This window comes from Anomalospiza imberbis, chromosome 16 (genome assembly GCF_031753505.1).
Source record: "Anomalospiza imberbis isolate Cuckoo-Finch-1a 21T00152 chromosome 16, ASM3175350v1, whole genome shotgun sequence".
NCBI classification, from domain to species: Eukaryota; Metazoa; Chordata; class Aves; order Passeriformes; family Viduidae; genus Anomalospiza; species Anomalospiza imberbis.
In genome coordinates, this window is record NC_089696.1 from 6,511,593 (window position 1) to 6,524,243 (window position 12,651).

At 40.2% G+C, this 12,651-nt stretch overlaps 1 protein-coding gene across 6 annotated transcripts in view; it reads left to right on the forward strand.

The window, feature by feature from the left end:
* CIITA (class II major histocompatibility complex transactivator) overlaps positions 1 to 12,651 on the forward strand; it is a 36,988-nt gene that overhangs the window by 3,931 nt on the left and 20,406 nt on the right. For 4 of the 6 annotated variants that reach the window (XR_011004530.1, XM_068206740.1, XM_068206743.1 and 1 more), the window contains exons 2-3: positions 913 to 1,101; positions 11,396 to 11,537. Coding sequence is in view for 5 of the 6 variants with exons in the window: in XM_068206740.1 (XP_068062841.1) it covers positions 1,090 to 1,101; positions 11,396 to 11,537 (154 nt within the window). In the remaining variant the exon portion in view is untranslated. Of the gene's footprint in view, positions 1 to 912; positions 1,102 to 5,822; positions 5,876 to 5,912; positions 6,310 to 11,395; positions 11,538 to 12,651 lie in introns of those variants that run through there. The other 2 variants (XM_068206742.1, XM_068206741.1) reach the window with 2 other exon arrangements.

A 12,651-nucleotide genomic window follows, 5' to 3' on the forward strand; every position in this document is an offset into this window, starting at 1 on the left:
GGCAATTACTTTATCAGAAAAAATACAAAGAGAATATAGACAAAACACAAAGTCAGAAAGGGTTTCTAATGTGGTGATGCAATGAAATTAAAAACCTGTACCTACCATTCTTAATTCTGTGAATTTTTCTGTGAACCTGTGATTTTTTTTTTTTTTTTTGAAGCAGCCTTTGGTCCCTACTTCTATAGCATTATTGTTTAATAGTATCTTTCCTAATTTATTAAGACTTCTTTTTCTAGTTCACCAAATAGCTTCAGCTTCCTAGTATTCCTTGTACTGAGGCATGGAGAACTTGAGGGGATATCTGAGGTATTAAAATTCACAAAATCCGTACTGTTTCTGTAGGTTTGAATGGTACAAAGAGGAGGAGGTTCTCCAGATTGCTCTGTAGGTCCCTAGATCCCCCAGATAAGCTGAAGGGACATTAAGTGCTTTGGATGGGGTCTGACACATTTACTGATTATTCTTTACAAGATGCACCAGGTGCTGCTGGACATAACTCTGATTCTCTCCTAGCGGCAGGGGCCTGATCTTTTGGCAAAACTGAAAGTAAGGTTGATGTCTGTGGCCTGTGAGCCCCTTTTGCAACCAAGGCCATGATTTAAGAGACCACAATGTCCTCTATGGCCTGAAAGGTGACAAGCCTCAACCTCCCAGGCTCAAAGAGGGGGAATTTCTAGGTTGTGCTGGACATCTCCACAGCTACTCCCATGAAAACTGTTCTGCCTGACTTCCCAACTGGAAGGTGTGTCTCCTTTGACTGGGCCTGAATTAATGAGGCACACACCTCTAAAATCTATAAATAATCACCAATTAAAAATAATTAAATAAAGCTTGGATGAAGGGCAAGAACCCAAACCTGTTGGTTTCTCAAAGAATGCACTGACTGTCTGATTTTCATCCTTCATGCAGGACAGAACAGCTTTGACAGAAAGGTGTGAGAGCTCTCCTTCATGGCAGAGCAGCCCAGAGACCACACTGCTGAACTATGGCAATATGGACCTGAAGCTCCTAAAAAAGAAGATGGTGTGACCTTTCTATGATACCACAATCACTGTGTGCAGTTACAGTAACAGCACAACTCCTGGAATGGAGGTCAGGGTAAGTGCTCCTTCTCTCAAATGACAGATGGCAGAGCTGCAGTCTGGTGTGGATTCTGAAAACTTTTGTATATGGTGTGTGTTTTAGTTGACAAAGATCAGAAATGCTCTAGGGAAGTCCCTAAAATATGTGGTTTCTTCAACTGTCAGTTTATTATTTTTGCCCTTTTTTTTGTTTCAATCTGAAACTTGTCACAGGCTGTGGTTTTTTGCATGCATCCTTTTCCTTGTTAGCTGGAGTTTGCATTTGTATGCTGTTTCCCATTCTTGCTCTATTTTATTTCAGTGTAAGAGAAATTACAGGGGGTTTATGTCACATGCTCCAGTGTACCAGTGTACTGGACTACTTATATGAATTCCTATGCTGGTGAAAGGAAAGATACAATTTTTTTTTTTTTTTCTTTTAATTTCTCCTAGCTACAGATAAATGAGAAGTCCTTCTGTTAACAAGATGAATACTGTTGTGCACTGCCTGTCTCAACACTAATGCTAAGGGATCTGTGCATTTGTGATGTTCACAGACTAGGAAAAACAAGGAAAATTAAAAGAGGTTTTCTCAATGTCTTCTCCTCCATCTACAGGCTAGGTAGCTGCCAGCTGCTGGTGGAAATGCTTGCTCATAGCTCCAGGACATGTGTGACTGGCTGTGAGGGGGAACACTAGTGGGAGAATGGTAGACTACTTGTGGAGAAAGAGTTCCTCTCCATAGGATAGTTCCCTCCAGAAGCAGACAAGCAACTGAGCAAACAGCTTGTGGTACATCATCATGATTGCCACTTAAGTATGAGAAAACAGATTTTCTGCAAGAGTTGCCCTTAAGCAGTTTCCACCTTCAAATGTGCCCAGGTGGTGTTCATCATGACCAGGATAGGCTTTTCAACTGAAACAATGGATTATTTTCTCTGTTATGTCTAGATTGGAGACAGATCAAAAAGCAAGATGGACTTTGAATGGGTGTTAAGATATAAGGATTTCAAGTTTGTTCCTGTTTTACTCTTCCCATGTGTAAGTATTCCTGAAGAGTTTTCCAACAAGATCCGCAAGATCATAACTTCGGAGGAAGCCTTGTTTCTATAGAGTTGTCCCTGGCTTTTGCTGAGCTATAGGCAAACCAAGCAATGTGCCAAAATTACTCTGCCTTTGAACCTAAAGCTGATTTTCTTGTAACTGAGGCCAAAATAAGGGAAAGGGTACTAGAAAGGCTTAAGCTTTGGTTCAAGTTCTGCTGCTACACTCTTAATTTGCAATAATTAAATGTGATTTCTATTTCTGGTTTTGTTTTTGCATTTGTAGAAACAAAAAAATGTTCCTACTGTCTTGACACCAGGTAAATCTACCATGGCTCATGACATACCCAAATGCCCTGTGCTGAAGGGCATAATGTGGCCTACATTGCTACACTTTCATCTTCATCACTGTCCCTGGGAAAAATAGTGACATTAATTACTGACATTTTACTAATATTATTTGGGTTCCAAAATTATCTGTAGACTTTGCGCAGCACCGTATTTACTTAGAAGTGATACTTCCTCTCAATGCAGAGAAATCAAAAGCACAAGTTCTTCTTTTCAACTCACTTTCCTCTTTGTAATGTGTCACAGCACAAACAATGTGTGTGAAAAAGAGAACTAAGTCGGGCCATGCATTTTTACTGTTTTGTACTTCTTATTTAGCTATTGCTTAGCACTTTCCATAGCTAGGGCATGTATTTTCTTTTGGATTTTGAGAACACTACCATGACAATCCCTAAGAGAGATACAGCTGCTATGAAACATCTGTCTTACCTTCAAAAGATGCCTGTGAGTTAAAGAGAATCCATATAACAGGAAGGGAAGTCATGCAGTAAAGCAAAGCAGTGAACTGCTGTTGTCTATATATTGTACAGCTTGAATCATTATAATCAGAAAATAGGAAAATTTGTTAAATAGACTTTTCAGTCTATGAGAAATTGTTCAACCAGCAGTACCTCAAAGCTATTCACCCTGGACAGAAAGAATCCTGAACAAAAATTCTGCTATGGAAAGCAATTATTGGCCAGAGAGGCCAAAGGTGGTAGCTGACTGGAAAACTAGAGCTCAAATATAGAGCCGACATGAAAGGAATTTTCAAGGAAGCACAGTTCCCTGTTCATAATACAGTATTGAAATCCACAGGGATTTTGCAGCAATATCCATGAGCATTAGAGAACGTGGCCCTCAGTGAAAAAGCACCAGCCCATTCCTGAACTGTGCAAAGCAGAACTGCAGGAACATACTTTGGGTGAGTCTCAGGAGCCTTTGATTACCAATGTTGTGCCTTCCATCACACACACACACTCACAAAGGGTTTCCTCAGCAACTCCACTGAGGCTTGCAGCTCTTAATGCAAACCTTTCTATGTCTATTATGAAACTGACTTCCTGTAGGAAAGTAAAGCTGTGATATTTTGGAAGTTGTTTTGAACAGAAAAGCTCAGTCTTTTAGATTGCAAGGGTGGGTTTTTTTTCTCTAGAGCTTTTTTTAAAAGCTGTCTGATCAAACCTTTTCCTTGCTTGCTCACCTCAGAAACTAGCTGTGTTTCAAAGTCCTCCAGCATCCTTCCACACCTACATTTCTAGTATCACCTACCATATTTCTTCCCAAATGCTATGAAGAGCCTCAGTAATGCAGCATGAACATTGCAGGTGAGACACACCAAGATAACACTCTGCAATGCTGCTGGTCACACCTGCAGCTTTCTCAGAAGGTAATTTTCTTAAGTGAGGTCAGGAATTCAAAAGGTTCACAGTTTCCAATATAGTAGATGCAAAGACAGATTATGGCCTCAAATATTTGTGGTCATTCAGAATCTTACCAGACTGCATGAACATTCTGAGAGAGCTGATGGAGCAAGAGTCAAAAGGAGAGAAAGACTGAGCATACAGAATAATTAGCATAAGAAGTGAGGGAATCTTTTAACTAATAGAAGATAGAATACAAATTAACAAGAAACCTATGTAACTTGTAGCCAATGAACATCCACGCCTTTGTTTGCCAAAGCGTATTAATAATGAAAAGTTCTAATAGCTCTGCTATGGTTTTGTGGATTTGCCACTCAGCCTCCCTTTCTGTGCAGAACTGTAAATAAACCAAATATCTTGACTGTGTGTGGTGATTGGTCTCTCTCATACCAGATGAAAAAATATTTTGGGACAACAGAGGCATGGATGAAAATACAGGAGGAAATCCTCAGGATACAAATTAAGATAGTTTATGTGAGGGCGAAATACTGACCTCTATCATCACACACATTCAAATTAAGGCCAGGAATTCATATTTTAGATGTAGAAAACTGTAGAAAGTGGCCTGGTAGCACTTACGCTGGTGCTTCCAATACTACTGAGCAAGTTCTGTCTCCTTTGGCAGTAGGGTAGTGTCCCAGTCAGCATCAAAGCAAAGAAGCTGATGGTGACCTGAAAAGCTTAGGCAGTTCTCAGCTGCCTCACAGCCTCTTCTTTTCCAGTCTGCTTTTCCTTTGAAGACCTTTATAGTCTACTCCAGTAGATGAACTATGATTTGCTCCAGCAATTCCTTTCTGCTCTTTCCAAGAAGCTATGGGTGTTGTACAAAAAGTGGACAACCAGTGTTTTCTGTAGTCATGAACTGGAATCACAGTAATAAGCTGAACTCTTGTTCCCCAAACTTTTGTTCTTGATGTGTATAGGTATTGCCTCATGGATTTTGGCCTCAGAAGCTGCTAGAGATCTGCCTGCAGGGCTGCTGGAGGCATTTATCACTTTAGGGGTTGTGCTGCGCATTAGAATAGAGCTAACAAATAACCACATGAACTTTTGTACAGATTTCTTATGTAGTGATTATTTTATTGTCTCCTATCAAAACAGAACACTGAAATACAGAATCTGTATTTGTGCAGCCCTTCATTATTTTCTGCTCTAAGTGCTGTTATTCTGAGATGTTGCTTTTCTTCAAAAGTGCACAGAGGAGTTCCAACACAGCCTGGGTGTGAGAGAGCCTGAAGAGGCTGATGTCCTGCAACACAGATCAGGCCCCATGTCTGTAAGAACTGCAAAGAGATCAGCTGCTTCCAGGAAGGAAACAGCTTTGTCTCTTCTCAGTGAGCATATTCCCATGGAACCTGGTAGAAGTGGATCTCCTCTGCAAAGAGAAAATTCTTATACAGGTCAGCAGCTGCTTTGCTCATAGGAGCTGCTGTCTTGTGCTGGAGCCATTTCTTACTGGCAGCTGATAAAAGCCTTGCAGTCTGAAGCAGGGAGTCTGGATGTCATTGTGTTCATCAAATCCTATTGCCTTTCTCCTTCAGACTCTGGTGGAACTTTTCTTAAAAGCTATAGCCAGTAGAATAATACTAGAAAAAGTATCTGTTCACACTCTAGTACAGTCTCTTTCATAATTAATTTCTAATTTGTGTAGGTGTACGCACATTTAAAAATAGAAAACGAAGCAAATAAGTTTGCAGATCACCACAAAAGCAGCTCTTGGCATCATGAGAGGAAGCTCATGAATGAACTTGGCTTTCAAAAGATTGTTTGTCTTAACACCAGGTAGGCATGGCAAGGTAAGTGATGATTAGATGAACAAACATTCTGTCGGATGCTGCTACAAGCAGACTGTGAACACCATGTGCAAGCCAGACAAGCTCCTGTTTCATAGAACATCCTACTTGTCATTTTGGGCCAATGGCAAGAGAGATGGCCAATCTCTTTGCATGAGTGTTGGCAGAGTCTGAACATGTGAAAGACATACTTTCAGTTCTGATGCACCAAGTGGAGCTGCAAGGTGAGTGCCTGCATGCTGCTGGCTTTATTCTTACTGATGGACTGTTTAACAGCATGGCTTTGGGGCAGATTTGAACTGGAATGAAAAAGGACAGGAAAAATTTGGGGAGCAGTGAAAATTGTTACTGCCAGCTCTCATCCTGTTCTGGTTTCCAACCAAATAAAATGATCTTTTCCTAATTAGTGACATCATCAAGCTCTTCTTAGCAGGGACAAGCGACCAGTGAAGGTAATGCTGCTTGTTATACTGGGGCTGCTAGAAGGGAGGTTCTTCTTAATTTTCCTCTTTGGAATTCCCCCTCTGAGTGTTCTGGTCTTTCTTATTTCCTCCTTTCTGCTGTCACTTTCTCCTAGCTCTGGGCAGGGCTGGCAGTTCTCATCATTTTTTGGTACTGAATCCAGAGTGAAAGAACAGGAGCTGTCCAGTTTCTTAAGGTCAGTTTTTCTTCAACCCTTGAATGCATGCCTTTTTTCATGGTAAATTTATCTCATCTTGCTTTTTGTACATATTTGTAATTGCATTGTGTCAGTATCTGGACTTGTGTTGCTTCAAATATTAGTAGGATGATGTCTAAATGTGGGCAAAATTTTAGAGAATTTTTGTGATTTTGTTTTGTGACTGGCCTTGCTACTTGCTCAAAGGGTTGCTGTAGTTTGTTTCAGACTTTGTTAAGAATATTCTTTTTTTGTATAAACGTTGTGCCTGTGGAAAGTGAAACTGAGAATCACTTTGAAAAACTGGCTTATTTCCATTTTTTCACGACTCTGGTAAAACAACCTAGAGCTTTACATTCCCATTGAGGAGGGCTGAAATTCTGTCTTGAAGAAAGTCATTGAGTTAAAATGTAGATGAGTGTCTGCTGTGATCTTTATCTCACAACTGGGCACAGCTGTGACACAGGAGGTGATACTGGACATGAAAGGCAAGTTCTGCTCTAAATCACAACTCTGACACCTGCAGGGCACTTGTTACAGCTCTGCCTGAACTTGTCCATCTCCTGCACCAGACAAGTAATATTTTTTGTTCTAAGCTAAGCTCACTGAAAGGCAAAAACTCCTATTACCTGATATTTATACTTTTTAAAACTCTTTTCTAAACTCTTTTAAACTCATCTCTAACAGAGACAAAGAATAACAGACAAGATATAGATCAGATTCTTTTTCAGCTCCCTCTCTGTTTTTCTTTCATATTAGAGTACAAATTCTCTGGAAAGTAACACCATTCCATTAGAAAGATAAAAACTCTCAGCAAAAGTAGTATCTCTTCTTGAGCTGGGTAATACAACAGAAAAAGTTAAACTGGCTTTTCAGTGTATGCATTTTTCACAGATCTGAAATAGAAACTAAAACTTCCAAGCTAAATATAAATTGAGCTCCATTACTTGCATTTTACAAATAATCAGGGCATTTCTGAAAGGAAAAATCTATGTGGTGCCTGTGGAGCAGAGGAATTGTTACTTATTTATTTGGGAAAAGGATATAAGTGACTGAAATGTGGAGAGACTTTCATCCTTCCCCACTGCTGGCTTGCCCACCTCCCAGATAAGCTTATCCCAAAACATTGTCTGCAGCAAAAGCCAGGAAACAGCTCTGCCTTTGGGGGAGTGCCTTGTGCACCTTGACATAACCTTTGGGGGGGCATGGAAGATGAGAGAAAACTTTCTAAAGTTGGTGAAAGAAAACAAGGCTATAAAATTTTGGCCAATGATATTGAGCTTTTTGATCAAAATGCTTTTAAATCAAAGTTCTGGTGTTTCACAGGACTCCTTATTTACAGCTTGATATAACCTGCTTTTTGTCAGCTTGTTTCACTCAGACTCATGTGTAGCACTTCATGGGTCTGGGGTGTTGCAGGAAAATAGCATTTGTTCAGCAATCTTTGTATTTCATTTTCCAACTTCCTGTCTTCACAGCAGTCTCACTCTTCCATTTTTCTTATTCTAGGACTTGGAATGCTATGAAAGACTTGAATGTTATGTCATCCTCTGGTTGTGTGGTTTGCATGGCACTACTACTTTTTCTATGAATTATCCTCAGCTTCCTAAACTGGTCCAAAAGTTAAATTGGAGGGGGAATTCCTCTGTTCCTAAAATGACTTTACAAATTTTCATTTTATTAACCTCTGTACTCATGTGGGAGATTTATTGCCTGTTAGTTTATATGTCAGCAGACGTTTGGGAAAGAAAGCCCCTAACAGCTCTCCTCAGTTCTCCCCTCCTTTACATTATTATTGGAGTACATGTTGCATTTTGGCCTTTATAATCCTTCATATATAACATTTGATTTCAATTAGTAGCAGACCCCATTGCCTGGAATCTTTAACATGTTGACCCTTTAAAATATAAGGCATGATTAAATCACATTATTTGGGAAAAATGATGAATCCAAATTACCTTCATTGCCTTTAGAAATCTAAAATGCCCCATCTAACTCTTATGATTAACATGTGATTTAAGTGAACACCTACTCCTTCTTTGTCTTTGTACAGTGATGGTCACTGTTTCTTTCACTACTTTTCCAGCGTTTTTAATTCATATATCACTTGAACTCTAAAAGAGCACTGAAAAAAAAGCATTGTGAGTCTTGGAAGTGAACCATATTGTCATGCCATGTATGCAGGATGCAGAGCTGAACCAAATGCATCCTGCGTAGAGACCTGGCAGTGTCAGGTGTGCCCAGAATCACTGCAGAGGTGTCACAAAGGGCACACAGGGTGCCAAGTGTGGCCATGCAGCTGGAGCATATCAGTTGCTGGGGAAAGGAGGTGTTATTTAAGGATTTAAAGAACAATATTTGTCTTAACCACTGTCCAAACCACCAAGGACTGAACTCTCTGAATGGCATGGAAATACATTTGGAAGTACGTCCTGTCTCAACCCCACCCAGCACATGCCCTTTGTGCATGGAAGCCTTGCAGGTGGCCCTGGGGACTCCTGTCCTGCAGGTCCCTGCAAGCTCTGCCTTGCTTCTACTGAGAGCTGCCACTGGCCTTCACACCCCTAACACAGAAATCATTACAAAATTTGTTATTCTTCTGGCATGAAGCTGTGCCAAATACTCCTTTTGGCAGCATTGGGTCCCATGAGACCCCAAAGGGAATGTAATATCAGTAAATGAAGCTAAAATAATTTATGAAACAACAGAGGAAGTGCTGAGCAGTACAGAGCTTATTCACCCTTCACTTCAGGCAGGACTGCTGGGATGCTGTGACCAAAAAAAAAAGGGAAGCTATGGGGAAGGAGTTGCTGCTGTAAACAAGCTTGGTAAAGGTCTGGTTTCATTTTGTGTCCTTCAGTTACAATATGCAGCAAAACACTTGCAGTCCCTGATGTGTCATTTTCCTTGTCCCTGCCTTCTCTCCATGTAGAAATTTCCATCTGTCAAAAACTTGCTTCTTTATTCACAGTATATTTTCCATGGTGGGACCATGTTTTTAATGCAGAAGAATACAGCTGTTATTAAAAATGTTTTGGTTCAGATTAGAATGAAATCCCAGGATCTTAAATCCAGTGTAGTCAATAGAGAGACATCTGTATAAGGATTTGTGTCAAAACCAAATCAATTAAGAAAAAACCCAGAGTAAGGTGAGGGCCTTTCAGACTGGTGAAGCAAAAAAAAAAAAAAAAAAAAGGCAAGCAACCAAGTTTTTAATTTTTGAAAAGTGGCAATCTTCATCTTCTTAAGGTAGAAGAGTATGTTTCTCTCACTCCTGTGCACCTGAGATGTACCATCTTTTACATTCTACTTTTAAGCTCTGTAGCCAGACTTGGCACTGCCAAGACTTTCTCTTGGTTGCTTCTTGACTTCTTGACTGTTGTAGCATAAAACATTTTTTAATTTCTTATGTGTTTATCCACAGAGAAATGCTATTGAAAGAAAAGTTTAAAGGTAGAAAACCTCTTATGATTATAAATTAATTAAAGCTTGGTATTTCCATGAAGATTAAGAAGGCCTACTCAGTGTCTTTCCCTAGGACATGCCCTTTTTTTTGAGCCAAATCAGTTTGCCAATCACTGAACTTGGAGTGATAGATTTGTCTGTCTTGCATTCCCTTTAAGCCTTCTGCCCAAATTCTTCTCTGACTCTAACCCCAAAATTATATTGACTCAGAGGTAATTTTTCAACAGCTTTATACACAAAGTCTGGCAGCTTGGCCTTCTGAAAGGCCCTATTTAGATTTTCTGTTAATTCAACAAATGGAAGGGGCAAAACCAAGTGTTGCAACAAACTGAAAATTTAATCTGGTGTGTTTATAACCTCATTCTTGGTTCTCAGGCAGGTTTCTCAAGTTCTGCTTTCCATTTATAGCTGCCAGGCAATAATGTCAAATTTTTGTTATCTTGGTAATGTAGTGAGGCCATAAAACATGAAAAAGAAGAACTATCTTAGTGCAGGCTATTCCTACTCATGGAATCACACCATGTTGACCTGCTTTTCAAACTTCTGGCTCTAGATTTTGGCATTTTCTGCAGCAAATGCAGAAATATCCATTTCCAAGCTGTTCAGAGGGACAACCCCATGGAGGGGTAAGAGGAATGAAGATGGGTTTATAACAAGGCAGGACATGGTAGTGTGTGATAAGAACTGCTCTGCCTTCTTTCATCACAGCTGCAGTGTTGGCTCTTGTTGGTTTTTCCATGTTGCAGGTAGGTTTCATGGTACAGCAGTTGCTCCCTGTTTGCACTCCTCAGGAACAGAGATGGATGCAAACAGGGACATCACTGGTATTCTGCTTAGAGGAGAAGCCATTTATTAGATATTCTTCATTGCAAAATATGCTGTTTGATGCCAAGCTGAAGCTTTCCATGGTTGTGGACACCTATTTTAACAGGATAGAGTCTGAAAATTTTGCTGGTTGTTCTTTTCATCCTGGTATCTCAGTAGTATGCTGGAGTAAATCATTTGGATCACCAGCTCAGGTGGCATTTATACCAGTGATCTGTAAACACTGAAGAGCCAATATTTGGGTTTGAAATAATTTGATAAAGATGATGAATAAGTAACATGTAGTGTTATTCTGTACTTGTGGAATATCCAGGAGGCATGTTTGAACTGATTCTAGTGTCTGCTGCAGTAACTAGAAGGAAATAGAAGGGAATTTACAATGATGTGGAGGAACAGATAAACTTTATGAACAAATGTGGCTTCTGGATTCTCCCATCATATTCACTGCAGTCTTCTGATTTCCCTGATACCTACTGGATTTGTGCATCATTTATATCCTGATAAGATACCAGGGTTGCCACGTATTCAGTACTTGGCACTTTTGGTCCAGGTGGTCAGACTGCAGTATCCCACTTCTCTCACTGGAGTAAAAGATAGGTGATTCTCACTGCAGGCTGTCTCTGGATCTCTGAGTAATTCAGGGTTATAACTCAATGCAGGTCTTAGTAAGAAATGCCAGCTCTCCAGCCTCAAGATCTGTGTCTTGCCAACAGAAAGCCACAGTGCAGGATTTGTGGATTTGACTGACAAAAGCTGTGGCTCTGTCATAGCTAACTGCTTTGCAATTTGATTTCAGACAAAGAGACAAACCATGGATTCAGTATTTGTGCCTGAAAATGGCTACCTTGATTTACTGCACAGTGATATTGATCCATTGCATCTGTGTACTTTCTTTGATCCTAAGTCATCTGGAGATGAAGAAGGTGACTTCTCTACAGGTTAGTAAAACACTAAAAAAATACTTGACTGGTTTATTCCTCATGCTGTAAGTTATTACCATCTCCTCTCAGCTCCAAAGCCACCTCATGGCAGTTTATCATGGTGACTGAGTTAAAGTCTACAAACATTTGCTGTTACGATGTGGTTTGTCTGTGTCTCCACATACAGTGACTGCTTCCAGAAACTGTCATGTTTTTAAATTGTACATATTTATAGCATCCTGCTCAGTCAGTCTAATAAAACACACTGTACTGTCACTCATCAGGTCATGACAGTGTCTTTCATTTGGATAGCATTCCTGTAAGTAGTTTATTTGCAAATGTTCCTGTCATAAGCTGGCCAAGTGTAATTGTCAACACCTCTGTGGCTTGAAGCCAAAAGTTTTGCTAAACAGAGACTTTTAGATGAGTTTGTGATGAAGGCAGTTCACAAGCAGCTTTACATTCTGAGATCCTAAGGCACCAAAACAATGGAGTTTCATTACCAGATGCCATTTTCCAGCTTTTTGGGACACAGTGATTTTAAAATTCCCTTACAAATGAGAAAGCAGAAGGGCAAGAGTATAAATTTGATAATTTCTTGCTAATCAGTTCCTACAAGTAATTAGATCAGGAGGTTGCCCTGGATCTCAAACTTTGTGCTCCTGAGTTTGTATGGAAATTGTGGACTGATCTGCTTTCCCTTCCCTGAGTGTTCTATTATAAAAGTATGAAAGTGTATCTGTGGTACGGAGTGTTAGCTGAGCTTATGTTAAACAAATGAGACGGCAATGAGAGGAGAAGAGCTGGTGTATGCCAGGCATGAAGTCTCACAGCTCTGTGCCAAATAGGTGGAAAATATTACCAATTTGGAGCATTGTGGCTTTCCTGAGTGACCAATGCCAGTAGGCACATGGGCAAATCAGTGGAGAACTGAGCACCAGAATTATCTTTGTGACTGATCATTTCCCAGGTTGGGCTTTTCCCTCTCAGTTTCTGACTGCTAAAAACAGCTGCAGGAGTGTTCCTTACCCCATGGCCTCACTTGCTCAGTGACTGAAAGTAGGATGAATTAGGGGTCAAGCACAGACTCATGCCATCACAGATGTTTCACTGACTGGAATACTTTTGAGCC